Raw genomic sequence first — 15,218 nt, forward strand, 5'->3', positions numbered from 1 at the left:
TTTGCAAAGGTTCTTTATTCTAGATACCTTCTAGATACAACTTCCTTATCAGGTACATGGTTCCCCAAAATTTTCTCTCATTCTATGAGTCATTTGTTTATGTTCTTGTTGGTGTCCTTTGAAGCACAAAGTTTTAAATTTTAATTATGTCCAATTTATCTATTCTTCTTTTGTCCTTTGTACATTTGCTGTCATAAGAAATTACTTCCCAATCAAAACAAAGATTTACGTATGTGTTGTCCTCTAAGCATCTTACATTTAAGTTTAATCCATTTGAGGTTAGGCTGTGAGATAACAGACTACACAAGAGCAACTGTTAAAAATGTTTACTTTTTCATCTTAATACAGTAGCCTTCCTTCATTCATAGGGAATACGTCCCAAGATCCTCAGCAGATACCTGAAACTGGATAATATCAAGCTTTACGTAGGCAGCCTCCTAGGAATGAATGGTTAAACTTGTGATGTTTTTGTACATAAGGATGCTAAGAAAGCAATATGCATTTGGTAGACACTGAACAACACATTTTGAATTCCTGGACTGGCCACAAGCAATACAATACTCTTGGGTAATGCTGGGCGGCAGGAGTGTGCTGCAGCCATGCAATCATATGATTACTATTATAAAATACTTTGTACTAAGTGATTTTGACCAAATGAAGTAATTTTGCCACTTATAACCTAAGTGTTCTAAGAATGTTAAGGTAAGCTAGGCTAAGTTGCAATGTTTGGTAGGTTAGGTATATTAAATATTTTCAAGTCACCCCAGGTTTATTGGGATATAACCCCCACAGTAAGCCAAGGAGCAAGTAAATACTCTGTATTTTCCTATACTACATACTTATGATAAAGTTAATTTATAAATAATACAGGGTAAGAAATTAATAATAAAATAGAATAATTATTAACAACAGAGCATAACAAAAGTTACTTAAAACTTATTATTCTTTACTTCCAAAATTTTTCATTTAGCATTTTCAGATGGTAGGTAAATGAAAGTGTGGAAAGAGAATCCTTGGATATAAGATGATTATATTAATATAAAACCTTTAATTATATCCATATTTCAAAACTCTTTCTTGGCTCTTTAAAGATTTGGGTAACTTAATGCTTACTTGTCTATCTACTTTTCTACCAACTCATATTATCTTTCTGTGACAGCTCAGTAGTTTACAAAGTTTTATTTCATATTTCTTCCTTTGTTTTGAAATACTGTGAAAATTAACATTTCTTCAGAATACAACTCTGTCATTATAAATTAATTCTTTATTGTAACTGTAAGCTAATATGTGAAATTCTATAAAGATGATTTTATCTTTATATTTTCCTTATCTGTTACTTCAAATTCTTACCAAAATATTTTCATTATTGTTTCTAATATCACATTTGTAATTTTTTAGTTTAACTTTTCTAATTCTAATTATTTTTCAGTCTGTGGGTGGAGAGAAATTAAAACTTTGAGCAAATTAACTCAATTCTTACTTTATTCTCATTTGCAGATCTTCTCAGGAACAGACCATAGCAATTCTCTATTTACTTTTTCTTTTCTTTTTAAAATTTAGATTCTAATCTTCACTTCCCACTTCCCAACTCCAGTAATCTACTTCCCAATAATATCCAGTCTCTTAACCATGAAACTCTTCAAGAGAGATTTTTCCCAGTTGCTCTTTAAGACATTTTCCACCTTAGCAAAAAGAACACATTAATCCCTTTAGTACTTGCAGCTAGTCATGCCCTCTAAGAAAACTTTCATTTCTGCTCCCCACCCTTCCTCCACCCGTAATTATCCTTAGATTTTCACTGTTTAGTGTCTTCAAAGTTGCCTGCCTTAGCTTATGTAGCTCCTCCTCCTGTACTGGCATAAATACTTGTAACTATTTTAAAGGTTATCATTACTCTTTGTGAAGTCTGACAGAGCAAGAAGAAATCCAGTTGATTCAGATGCTCTCAAGACTCCTAAAGGATTAGAGACAATTTCCCATGCCATAAGAAGCACTTGTCTCAGGAAGCATTCATATAAAAGGTAAGGTACAACTATACTTTCCATTATTTTGCTTATATTTCACAAATTTAATCTTCCAAATATATTTGTCTGCTTAAGAGATGTGCACTCAAATTTATAATTGAAAGTTTCTTTGGTTATATTTCAGTAAAAGAGTATAAATAGTAAAAGGAAAATCTTCCTTATTTTTTAACATTTTTATTTCTAAGATGAGAATTCTGAAATAACTTATTTCCTTTCTTGGGAATTACAAACCCATTATACTCACATGTAAACAGTTATTCATATAAATGTATGTGTAGGTGTGTGCATATGTATCTGGATATATATCCTAGGACACATTTCTGTTTAGAGCATATTTATGTATTGTTACAAGAATATTTTTACTTCATAGACTTTTAAGAGCTGAATCATTTCCTTTTTATCAAGAAGCATGGCTACCACCTATGAACAAGACAACAAACATTTTGCTTTAAATATTTAAACTACTTATTCTAAAAACAATCTATTCAAGAATTATTCTACCCCACTCAATCATTTAAACTAAGAAACAAGGCTAACAACTTAGAAAGACTATTAACATTTTAATTTAAATTTAGAAAAGATGCTTATTGTATAAATTTAGTTTTGATTTCATTAATTTAAGATTTTCAGGTTTTCATCTACTAGGATCCATAATTATGCTCTATTTTTAAAACTCTAGTATCCTCAATATTTATTTTTCATAAAGTCATTTACTAAAAATAATAAATGCAAAAATGTATCCATCTTTAGAAATATCCTGAGCATCATACTGCAAGAAAATAATGCAATCTCTATATACATATATGATTTATGCAAAATTTTTAGTGAAGTCTTTCTGTCATGATCAAATTTATAATCATGATCATTTCTCTTTATATCTCCCAAATAAGTATATGTGCCGCTGAAGCAAGCACTGTATCTCCCAAATTAAAAGTCTGTTGTTTTATTACTTACAAGATAGAGGCATCTAATTAAAGATACTGTAATTTGTACTGGCTAGTTATCTGTAATAACTCTGCCTAGGTTTTCACAAAATCCAGAATGTTAAAAATGTATCAGGACATGAAAATTAAGATTCCAGAAATATGAATTCTTGTTGCTTAATTTTCTCTATCAAAACTGGTTTACAGGGGCTGGGGATTTAGCTAGGTGGCACCGTGTTTGCCTCGCAAGTACAAGGTCCTGAGTTTGATCCCTGGTACCAAAAACACAAAGAACAAATAAAAAAACTGGTTTACAGTTGTCACTAGCCTTTGTTTTCAGAATAATAAGGGAGAAATAAGTACGGTAATTTACAAGCATCAAAGGCAGTGCTGCCCAATACAACTTTCTGTGAAGAAGAAAATGTTCTCGGGCTGGGGATTTAGCTCAGTGGTTTTGCCGCTTGCTGCACAAGCACAAGGACCTGAGTTCAATCCCCAGCACCAAAAACAAAAAAAAAGAAAGAAAATGTTCTCTATCTGTGCTACCTAGTAACCACATATGGCTACTGAGCACCTGAAATGTGACACAGCAACTGAAGAACTAAATTTGGAACTTTATGTAGTTCTAATTAATTTTAACTTATATAGTTAGCTTGTAGTTAGTGGCATTAGACAGTACATGTCTAAGGTAAAAAAATTATTAAATATTTTCATGCATAAATACTTTTGATATGCAGAAAAATGGTTTCTTCAACAACAGATATAGATCAGCAGAACAGAACTAAACAGGAATAACTGTTGTCCTGAATGTACCTTTTTTTTCTACCATCATAAAAAATTAGTAAGGTTCTGTTTTTCACATGGCCCCAGTATACCATCCCTTTGTCAGGTAAAAGGGCCGAAAACCAAGACCAGACCAGGGTACAACAAGCCTTTATTAGGGGAATAGATTTGCCGGGCTGTCTCTGAACAAAGAAGAGACAAAAACAATATGGCCGGGGCAGGGAGAGTCTTTTATAGAGACTGGGGTGGGGTTTGTAGGGGCTGAGGTGGGGTTGAGTGAAGTAGTGACTAGGGAGTGGAGGAGCCGGTGATGTCACTAGGTGGTAGGAGGTGAGCCAGTATTAGGTTATTCTTTAGGCGGGAACAGGGGCATGCTGGGAAGAAGGGTTTGTTCTTTGGTGGGAGCAACCATCTTGGCATGACGTCACACAGGGGAGGGGGCAAGGCACCATAGGAAGAGGGCAGCTACTATACATAATAGCTGCTGAGGTAATGGGGGACTTATCACCCTTAAGTCTATATAATGCAAAAAAATCATTAGTATAGGCTACCCTAAAAACACAATTAAGCAAATATATATATATGTATTCATATAATTCATATATATATATATATGAATTAGAGAGGTAAATAGAGCCTAACCTAGGCAACTTAGCAAGATTCTGTTTCAAAATAAAACATAAAAAGGGCTGGGATGTAGCTCAGTGCAAAGGCCCTAAGTTTAATCCCCAGTAACAAACAAACAAAAAAGGAAACAATTCAATTATATTCTTTACAAACAAAAAAGTAAGGAAAAATTGCAGCATAAAAAGATAAAAGAATTTATAGGAATTTCACAGATCATTCTTCAAATTGATCAGGGAAAAGTCTACAGAGAGAATGAAGCTTCAACTGTTGAAAGAATGAGAATCAGAAATGATTCAGAAAAAGGATATTCCAGGTATAATGTATATATTTTACATAAACCTAGGTAAATATATGTTCAGCTGACAAATTACATTTTCCTGAGAAGATACTGACTTTACCTGAGCAGTAAGAAAAAGAGAAAATAAAATAATTGAAGGCTTTAGAAACTAAATAGCTTTATTCTATTATGATTTCCAATGCTTTAGGTGATTCTTTCAAATAAATTATTAGAAAATTAAAGACTTTCAAACCTGGTTGTTTTAAAATCTCTCAGAGCTGTAGAGATGTATTCAGATAAATGTTTCTCCATGAGTGCTACTCTGATCCAGGCTCTACCCTAAAAGGAAGAAGAGAGAATTAAATATGAAAAAATTTAAAATATTTTTGCCTACTATGCCACTGAAAATATAATCACTTTAACACATAAATACCAACTAATTCAAAATATACATTTAATAAAGACTAATAAAAATATTTAAGTTGATAAAAGTAGCAAATTTTGAATATATAGTGTGTATTTTGTTTTCCAGAAGGTGTAAGGTACAGCATATCAAATTAACTTTCTATTCTCCAATTGGGGAAAGTAGTAATACTGAGTTAGAGACTTGTTTTGAATCATATAAGATAATCATAAGATAAAACTCTACTTCAGCCCAAAAGTCAACATTTTAATGTAAAATAAATCTCCTTACAAAACATGAGGGCCAGGGTCTTTTCCCAACACTAACAACTCTATTACCACTCAACAGAATTTCCTATCTTATCCTTCCAGAAGAAGCTTTTATACAACTAACAGTGAACTCCAAATTGCATGATTAATCATGTACCCAAATCATGAGCTTCTGAATGTGGAGACCACAGAGAATTCTAAAAACTATTACCAAATATTTAAACTTAAAAAGAAAAAAACAAAACAAAAAACACATGGTTTGTGCATGCAGCTCAGGGGTAGGAACACTTGCTAGAATGGGTTCAGTCCTCAGCACCAAAAACCAAAATACAGTAGAACAAAAACCCCAGAGGCTAGCATATTTGAGCAAGCAACAAATAATTGTTACCTATAAAAAATTTCATTGTACTGAAAAGTTTTAGTATCTCTCAATAGTTGAGATTGATCAATCTTTTTTAAGTACTCCTAAGTATTTCTTACAGATCATTTAGAATGAAAGATCCTATTTGTAGAGATACTTTTAATATTCGGTACTTTTCATTTTCACTCACCCTTTCACAAATTTCCAGAAAAATTTATGAAGCTTGAATCGATAGAAATTTGAAACCCTGTAGTGGCAGTTCGGAATAAAGGTGATATTAATCAATATGTATGATGGCCAAGTATTAGTAAGGGAGAATAACTCATGAAAATGTCTACAAGTCTACTGAATTTTCCAAACTGGTGGCTAGAAAAGGGTCAAAATCAGGGAGGGCAGGGGAAAGGGGTAAAAATAAGAACCAAGATACATTATGTAAAGGTACAAGTTCCCAATGATAAATGTAAATGTATTGTATACCTAAAATGTACCAATAAAAGAATTTAAGGAAAAAAAAAAAAAGAAAAGGTCAAAAAGGAGCCAATCTAGGCAATGATAAAACCCAGTGAGGCTAAAAGCAGCAGTACTATGGGAAAGAAAATGAGTAATACGGATGTAGTTAAAGTCAGTCAGTTTGCCCACCAAGCTCAACACTTTCATCTTTCCCTGTGCTCAGTCTATTTTTCCTTCTGCGTAAGCCTAGGAGAACTTAAAATAAGCTGTGGCAGACTGGAACAAAGGAAGGAAAAGGCAAGCCACTAGCTGGCCAGCAGTCTCAAGACTCTCTCTTGAAATTTCCTCTAAAAACACAGAAACTAATAGTGACATCTTGCATCAAAAGGCCACAATGTCACCAATACAGAAGCAGGAAAGGTTCTACCTTGAGAAAATTAGGCACAGGAGATTGTGCTGTTGTTGATAAGAAATATGGGAAATTCCTGCTTCCTAATTTATTAAGTTTAATCCACACAAAACTAGCTGCACTTAGTTTCCTGTCCTTGATATGTATGGAATTCTCTACTAATAAAATGTGCCAATTTTAATTTCTTTTCTTTTCAACCAAAGGACTTTTACTAGAATATAAGAAAAATAGACGTAAAAGTTGTTGGGAGTCTAGAAGCAGAAAAGCTGGAACTACATTAAAGAATTTAGAATACTGATTGTTAACAGTAAATCAATAGACGTTTTTGAAAACAATACTAAAACTAGTCAATATTTCATAAAAGTATAATTAATATGTGCTAGATCCTGTTTTAAGAGCTTTATGTACATTAAGATAGTTAGTTCTCCCAAAACTTGTGTGTTAGGTTACAATACTACTGTACTTTATGAAGAAAAAAAAAAGATACAATTTGAAAAAGGAACCTCATTTTCTCATAACCCTGACCAACTTAACTGCATTAAAACCCATACACTCTACCTTTCTATTTTAGAGGATGAATTATTACCATTTTAAGAGTGAAAAAGACAAATATAGTGTGGGTAAAGTTATTTGAATTATAAACATATTTAACAAAAACACTCATCCATAAAATACAAAAAATTTCTTTAAAATCTGTAAGACAAAGACAAATCAATTAAAAAGTGAGCTCACAAGGGGAAGGTTATTAGTTACAGATGCAATATCATTAGCAGGTACCAGGATATAAAGATGTCCTTTTTCTGTGAGTTTTGGTGAGTGACATTTTTCAAAGAATTTATTCATCTAATATTCAAATTTATCACTATGAAGTTAATAATATTCTCTTCTAGGTTTTTTAATGTTTATTGGGTATATTGGTCTCTTATTTTTCTTGATATTGATAATTTATATTATCTTTTATGTCCTTGAATAGTCTTGCTAGAAGTTTATCAATTGTATTGCTTGTTCTTTTTTGGTACCAAGGATCTAACTCTGGACCTGGTGCTTGCAAGGCAGGCAGTGGAACCACAGAGCTAAATCCCCGGCCCTGTATTGCTCTTTTTAAAAAAATCTATTTTTAATTTTTAGATTTTTTTCTAGTATATATTTGTTTAAATTAAAATTTTGCTCTTCATTCTTTCCTTCCATTTGCAGCTTATTACTTTTCTTAATAGCTTATAGAGATGAAAGCTTTGATCACTTATTTCCAGTCTTTACTCTTTTATAAAAATACACAAACATGTTTTCCTCTAAGTATAACTTATTATATGCTGTATTTTATTATCCTTACTTTCCAAATATATTTCCACTTTGATTATGATTTCCTTTTTTATACATGTTATTTAGAAGTTCTTCCCAATTTCACTCAAAAGCATTTTCTACTTATTTTTCTTAATTCTAGCCTAACTTCACTGTGGTTAGAGAATATATTATACATGATTCCAACCCTCTGAAATTCATTGGCATGAACTGGTCAATTTTTGTATAAGTCCTCTATGTTTCATAAGAACGTACCTCTTGCAGTTAGGTCTTTTTAAAAAAAAATCCACTTTCCTAGTAGTATTCATATTTATTTCTATTTTTAATTTATTTTAATTACTTAAAAGTCTATAATCTTTATAACTCATAGGTCTGTTTCAATTGGCCTTTTTTATTTTCTTGGGTTCAGTCCTTTGATCTGCTTGGATATATCTGATAAGCTTGGAATGAATAATGGAGTTTATAAAAAATGGTAGGATTCTGATGCTACCTTTCACCAGAGTAAATTTATTTTCTTCTGGAAGGCATACAAAGTACTAGAAAATTGCCTTGCATCATTTAGGGCATACTTTCAGGCCTTTTAATGGGTGATCTTCTTTTTTTTTCCCCCATTAACTTTATTGGTACATTTTAGGTATAAAATACAGTTACATTCATCATTGGGATCTTGTACCATTTCTTGGTTCTTATTTTTTTTACCCTTCCCTTGCCCTCCCTTCACCCCCTCCACCCTTCCCTATTTGCAAAGACCTTGTTTCCATTTTTTTCCTTTTCTCATATTTTTTCCTTTCCCTATTTTTCCCTTCTCCTACCCCTCCCAATTCCCCTGCTCTTTTAGACCTTTTCTTCCTGTTACACAATATCAGTTATACATTTTTAAATTACAATATTAAGATCTAGGAGACATTACCACAGATTTTACAGAATTTAAAAGGACATAGCATATTACAAAAATCTTTTTTGAAATAAATTTTGACAACTTCTAAGAAGTAACTTAGAAGACGAATTGATGAAACTAACTCTGGAGGAAATATAAAATTTGAATAGCACCTATTAAAGAAAGCATATTCCTAGCTTGAAAACCTACCTATATGACAACAGCAGGCTCATAAACATTTTAACTGATAAATTATATCAAACAATTAAAGCAGAAAAAGAAGGAACACTTCTCCCCTCATTTTAGGAACTCAACATTGTGCTAATCCTGTAACTGGATAAAGATAATAGAAGAAAAAAGTATGAACACAGATAGAAATTTTTTTAACAAAGAAAACTATTAGAAGTCAGATCTGGCAGGATGTAGAAAGTGGTTTTGTTATAGGGATGGCAGTGTTGGTTCAGCATTGGAAGATCCACCCCCAAAAGTCATCATTTTAACAGAGGAAAGGAAAAAGCCATATGATCCTGTCACTAGCTGGAGAAAAAGTATTGGACCAAATTCTACAGCTGTTCATGGTAAAAACTAGCAGGAGACTAGCAGTAGAACAGAACCTTCTCAACAGATTAAAGACATGTACTCCATACTTCCAGCGAGAATGCCTTATATGAATGGAGAAGATACAATGCTTTCTCCTTAAGGTGGGGAACAAGGGCAGATATGCTTACTCTTTATCTGTCCATTAAACTTTGAAACCTAGTCCCCACCAAAATAGTCTGGCAATAAAATGGCACAACTAGGATAGGACTGGCATGGCAGAAGCAAAATCTTTATATGTAGATGAAATGATCATCTACAGAGAAAATACTAAGAAATCTCTAGGAGCCCCTGGAACTTGTACTTGAATTTAGCAGGATTAGAAAACACAAGGTATATATAAAAATTCAGGTCTGTGTATACTTCCTATAAATGAAGAACTGGATATTGAAATTTAAAAGTTATGTAGGAGTACAAAGGACCTAGAAAAGTTAAAAAAAAAGAAAAAAAACAGTGTTGGAAGACGTTTAGTACCTAATTTTAAGACTTCTTCTAAAGCTACAGTAATCAAGGCAGTGTTGGAGTAAGGAAAGACATATAGATCATTGGAAAAAAACAGAATCTAGAAATAGAACCATACATATATGGTCCACTGAGTTTTGAAAGATTATTTAACATTAGCATTTTATAGAATATAAACTCAATTCAAGAGCCGAGGAAGAGATAGTGTTTTCAGCAAACGGCGCTAGAACACCTGGTATCCGTATATAAAAAAATTAACCTCAACCCTTCATTTCCATACATGAAAATAACTTGAAGGGATCTCTGAACCTAAATAAGAAAGCCTAAAAGTATAAAACTTTAAGAAGAAATTATAAGGGAAAATGTTTATGAATTCAGGGTAGGCAAGAACTACCTAGGATACAAAACACATGATGTATAAAAGAAAAAATTGATAATTGAGATTCCATCAAAATTCAGAACTTTAAATGACATCATTAAAATGAAAAGTAGTCCTTAAACAGACCATATTTCCAATGCATATAACCTATGACCAGAATATATAAAGAACTCTTACAGCTCATTAATAGACAACCCAATTAAAAAGTAGACATAAGAAGATGATAAATAGCCAGTATAGCAAAAGGAATGGTGTGCAACTCTAGAATCAGAAAAATAGTAATCAGTACAATAACAAGACTGAATTATACCCTCATTAGGGAGAGGAAGTTAAAAGTTTTAAAAGCCTTGTCATGACTTTTTCTTTTTGTTGGATTCTCCCCCTTTGGGTTTAATTTGTCACGTCCAATGGATTCATTCTGCTGGGTTTCCTGGGGTTGTGATCCTCATTGTCTTTTCCTAGGGTATTGTCTAAAATATTTTGGAGTGCCGGTTTGGTATTCATGAAGTTCCTGAGGTGCTCTTTATCATGAAAGCATCTTATTTCTCCATCAATTTTGAAAGATAGTTTCGAAGGGTTCATCAGTCTGGGTTGGAGGCTGTTTTCCTTTAGGGCTTGAAATACATCACTCCAAGCTCTTCTTGCCTTGAGGGTTTGCATTGAGAAGTCTGCTGTGATTCTGATGGGCTTTCCTCTGTATGTGATTTGTTTCTTTTCTCTCACTGCTTGTAGAATTTTGTTCTTCTGTTGGATTTCTGGAATCCTAACTATGATATGCCTATGTGTAGATTTTTTTTTATTAAGGCTAGCCGGAGTCCTATATGCCTCACTTATCTGTATGTCAAGTTCTTTTCCCCTCCTTGGGAAGTTTACTGCCATCACTTCTGTGAACAGTTTTTTTATGTCATCTGCACTCTCTCCTCTTTCTTCATTGACTCCAATCAGTCTTATGTTATTCTTCTTTGCATCATCTAGCAGCTGCTGGATTGATTTCTCATGTTCCCTTACAATTTTAAATCAATTTTTCTTTTCCTCCTCACTAACTGCAATCTTATCTTCTATATGTGAAATTCTATCCTCACACTGGTTCATTCTGCTGTGCAGACTTTCGATGGAGTTTTTAATCTCTTGGAAATCTGTTTGCATGTGTTTTATGGATTCCATTTGTTTCCTATGTTGGGATTCCATCATGTTCCTCAGAGCCTCTATTTTTTTATCTGTGTTCTCTCTAGATTTATTAATCATGTCTTGCACCATGAGCAAAATCTTTGCTGTTATCTGAGTAATTATTTCTGATTTCATTTTTCCCAGATCCTCTTTTGTTGACAGTTCAGAGAGTCCAGGTGGTTGAGTATCAGAGTGTTCCATCTCGTTTCCCTTTGGGGTTGCTGTAGGTGATCTGGAAGTCTGTTTTTGAGGCTTGTTTACGTGTCTTCTCATTTCCACGGCGGGCGGGGGGGTGCTTCTGGCACCCACACGGCTCACTTTCTCTGCCCTAGGAGCTTAGAATGGCAGCAGGGGAGCTTCCTTCCGGGTTCTGGGACCAGCTCAGCTTCTCTGCCCTAGGAGCTTGGGATGGTGGCAGGGGAGCTTCCTTCCAGGTGTTGGGACCGGCTCAGCTTCTCTGTCCTAGAAGCCTGGGATGGAGGCAGGGAGCTTCCTTCCAGGGGCTGGGACCGGTTGAGCTTCATTGCCCTAGGAGCCTAGGATGGAGGCGGGGAGCTTCCTTCCGTGGGCTGGGACCGGCTGAGCTTCACTCTATGGGTGATCTTCTAAATTCTCCTTTTACCTCAAATGAAACCTTTCTGGGTCCCCCACTGAAACCCCCCCATATTGTTTGTCCTTATACTCTTGACCTCTATCACTCCAGAGTTAGACTGTGAAATCTTCAATTAGCTGTTTTTCATTTTACCTGCTGGTTTCAGCTTGGTTGGTAATTACCTTAGAGTAAAACTTCATGTACAATTTCATGTATGTTTGTCAGATTTTTCCTCTAAACCCTGATTTCATTGGCAATTCCATGTTCCAACTTATATTTCCATACCCCACAGAAATAAAAAAAAAGAACACCCACCTCCGTAATTTTGTGCTTAACCTTTATACCTATGATGTGAACATACACAGAACTTTGAGTAAAGCCAACATGAATGTGGGATTCAGCTCATGTAATCTTTCTCTCAGGATAGTGGCTACTCAAGTTCTCATGGCTTGGTTCTTCTCTTATGGCTTAAATTTGTGACTCTGTGCATTTTATTCAACTTTTACAATCATTCTTACAGAACAGTTCCTCTGATACAAGCTACTTTGTTATCACTAGAACCAGAAACATTATTTCCTTACCTCAAAAAGCATCTCTGTTTTAGACTCCAATTATACTCTTCCCACTAGATTCTCTGCTTCCAGCCCTCCCTCCATGTATGTTCCATACAGGACTGAGTGAACCTTCTAAAAATGTAAATCTTATTACTCTACTGTTCTAAATAAGAAAAAAGTACTTCTCAAATAGCCTCCTTTTGCACCGAGAATAACTTCCAAGCTCTTAATAATGACCATATCTTTTATTCTTTATCTCATTAACTCTGCTCAATAATTGAATAGCACATTTCTTTCCTTAATTCCAGTTTTGAATCAAATGTTATTTCCTCAGAGAGGCCTTCTCTAACCACCCTAAGAAAAATGTGCCTTCTACCACCACTCCTATCACTTTGTAAGCTCTTCTTTGGTTCCTTTCCATAGCTTCTGAGATTATATTGTGTGTGTGTGTGTGTGTGTGTGTGTGTGTGTGTAAATCTGTTTGTTGTACTACTACAATGTAATGTACATAGTATTTTCTCTTTGCTATCTTTTTCACCTGCTACTATATCCCCACCAAACAGTTGTAACAGTGATGTAGTAGGCACTCAATATATACTTACTGAAGAAATGGATAAAATAGAAAGTGTTAAGAAACTTGCTTTTAGCTACTACAAATGGGAGCTACTGGTAGCAATGAGAGAAAAGAGATATAATGATAAAAATGTATTAGAAAGATTCATCTGAAGCTAGTATTTTATATGGATAAAATAAATGGGCAGAATCAGAATTTCTCTAGTTTCTGCCTGGGAAACTGTATTTCAAGCTTTTCAAACATTTTCCAGTTTTCATACAAACACAAAAAGAACTGGATACAGTAAATATCAAGTAGATAAAAGAGAAGAAAATGATTTGTACGTCAATAATAGAAAACAATAGTTGAAATGGTCTCTTCACAATACTAGCTTACTGTAAAGTTTTAGAAGTTGATAAACCTGGTGCATCTGTGATTGATACCCCTCTACCTTTGACTCTGTCAGTGGTTCACCTGTGTCTATGACCAGGCTAGCTAGTGAAGAAGTACAAAGTAAGCTATAAGACAAGAAACAAAACAACACTAGGAAGGGTAGGACTAGGATATATGTAATGAGAATGCACTAAGGACTACATTCAGATTTGACCTGGTGTAGGTGCTCAGTAAAAATTTACTGAGTGGAATGATGCACGGGTAAATGAATGGTTCATATGACTACTATGCAGAAACTGTTCTGTCAACTAAATAAGAGGAATGTATAGCATAAACAACTACAAACTAGGAAAGCCAAACTTACCTAGAAGAACTCTTAAAAATGAAAAGAGAGTGAAAACTACAAAAGTATGCTGGAAGGGAGGAAGAACTCAAGAACAATATAGGATTTAGTCTTTGAGACAAAAAAAAGAGTGGAAGATTTCTTGAACTTGAAACCAGTCAGAAAACTAAGAATTGCAAATATATGCAAGTTCAGTAACAGTAGTAACTGTTCAGTTATGAGTGGTTTTTAGCAATGATAATATAATTATTATATCACATGTAATTATAAGTAATTAGCACAAGACCAGATGGGGAAGATTCCAATGAATGAAGATTCAGAAGAGTGAAATAAGTTAGTATTTTTTGAAGTCGGTTTTCTAAGGGTTGTAAATCTACTCTGAAACCTAAGTAAGTTTATGCCTCAGAGATTTCATGTCTTAGAATCCTTGCATATTATAGAAAGAAATACTGCAAATATAACCTGAGATGAAGACATAATCTTCAGTTTAAACATTCTATTCTATTGTTAAGCTATGTTTAGATCTTGGGAAACAGGCTCAATTTGTTACAGGTCAGGCAAAGAAATGGAATGGTGTGCATTTTATTTTAAACTAGGGGACTAAGTATCAAATCTCCCACAGTGACAAGTTTCTACAATACCACATGAGTACTGTATAGTGGCATGGTAGTACCAGGATACACACAATTCCAATTCAACTCTACTAAATTTTGACAGAGCTCTTATTTAGCATGCATGAGGTCCTGGATTTGATCTACAACACTAAATTTTAAAAAAATTTTTTAAATGTTTCTATACCAAATTGCTCATTACTCCATAAGTAGTCCATAGTGCATCTATGCCTTTCATTATTTAATCTGCTATATGCTTAATTCTAAAAGTATAATCATAATAAATCTGGCCCCTTATATAATATTTAAAAATAAAGCTATTTTGGTCCCAAGTACAGAGTTGTAAATTATTTATCAAGTAAGTTTAGTGCTTTAGCTGACACGTTTTTCACACGTGTCAAGTCAGGGCGAACGTGCAACATGTTAGTAGTCATTTGAGACTGCAGCTCTAGATGCAATAAACCTGCCATCTTACACATTTGTTTGACCCTTCAATCCTGATACTTGGCACTTGTGATTGAGTAGATCTTGCCCTTACACTTCTTTCTGCATAGCCAGGCAAATCAAAGATCTCTTTCTTTACTAATTGGAATCTCTTTGAGGCCTGAGCAAAGAAAGGTATAAATGCAGGATTTGGAACATGATTTTTCTATGGGGTTTTGATGCTCAACACAAGATTTTTAAAGAATAAACATTAACTCTGCCAGGGAACATCTTGTTGTTCCAGGACTATTCCCAAGAGCCTCGTTTAAGAGAGGTGGTGTTTCTTTGGCCCACCAGGTCTAAATGCTGCATTTCTAATGTTTATTACCACTCAGTTACCTTCTGGACATTGGGGACACACTAGTCCTATAAATAAATACTT

General features: G+C 34.0%; 2 protein-coding genes across 7 annotated transcripts in view; one reads left to right on the forward strand and one right to left on the reverse strand.

Moving 5' to 3' along the window:
* The window catches only part of Rundc3b (RUN domain containing 3B), a 171,363-nt gene that overhangs the window by 101,462 nt on the left and 54,683 nt on the right, over positions 1 to 15,218 (reverse strand). For all 6 annotated transcript variants that reach the window (XM_087204491.1, XM_004862416.4, XM_021242644.2 and 3 more), the window contains one exon: positions 4,888 to 4,973. In XM_087204491.1, the coding sequence (XP_087060617.1) occupies positions 4,888 to 4,973 (86 nt within the window). The remainder of the gene's footprint in view (positions 1 to 4,887; positions 4,974 to 15,218) is intronic.
* The window catches only part of Abcb1 (ATP binding cassette subfamily B member 1), a 222,447-nt gene continuing 209,121 nt past the window's right edge, over positions 1,893 to 15,218 (forward strand). The window contains exon 1 of the mRNA XM_087204488.1: positions 1,893 to 2,021. The gene's annotated coding sequence lies outside the window, so the exon portion shown is untranslated. The remainder of the gene's footprint in view (positions 2,022 to 15,218) is intronic.

Source organism: Heterocephalus glaber, unplaced genomic scaffold (genome assembly GCF_053883595.1).
Source record: "Heterocephalus glaber isolate CG9 unplaced genomic scaffold, H.glaber_assembly_v1.0 deba00000546, whole genome shotgun sequence".
Taxonomy (NCBI): Eukaryota; Metazoa; Chordata; class Mammalia; order Rodentia; family Bathyergidae; genus Heterocephalus; species Heterocephalus glaber.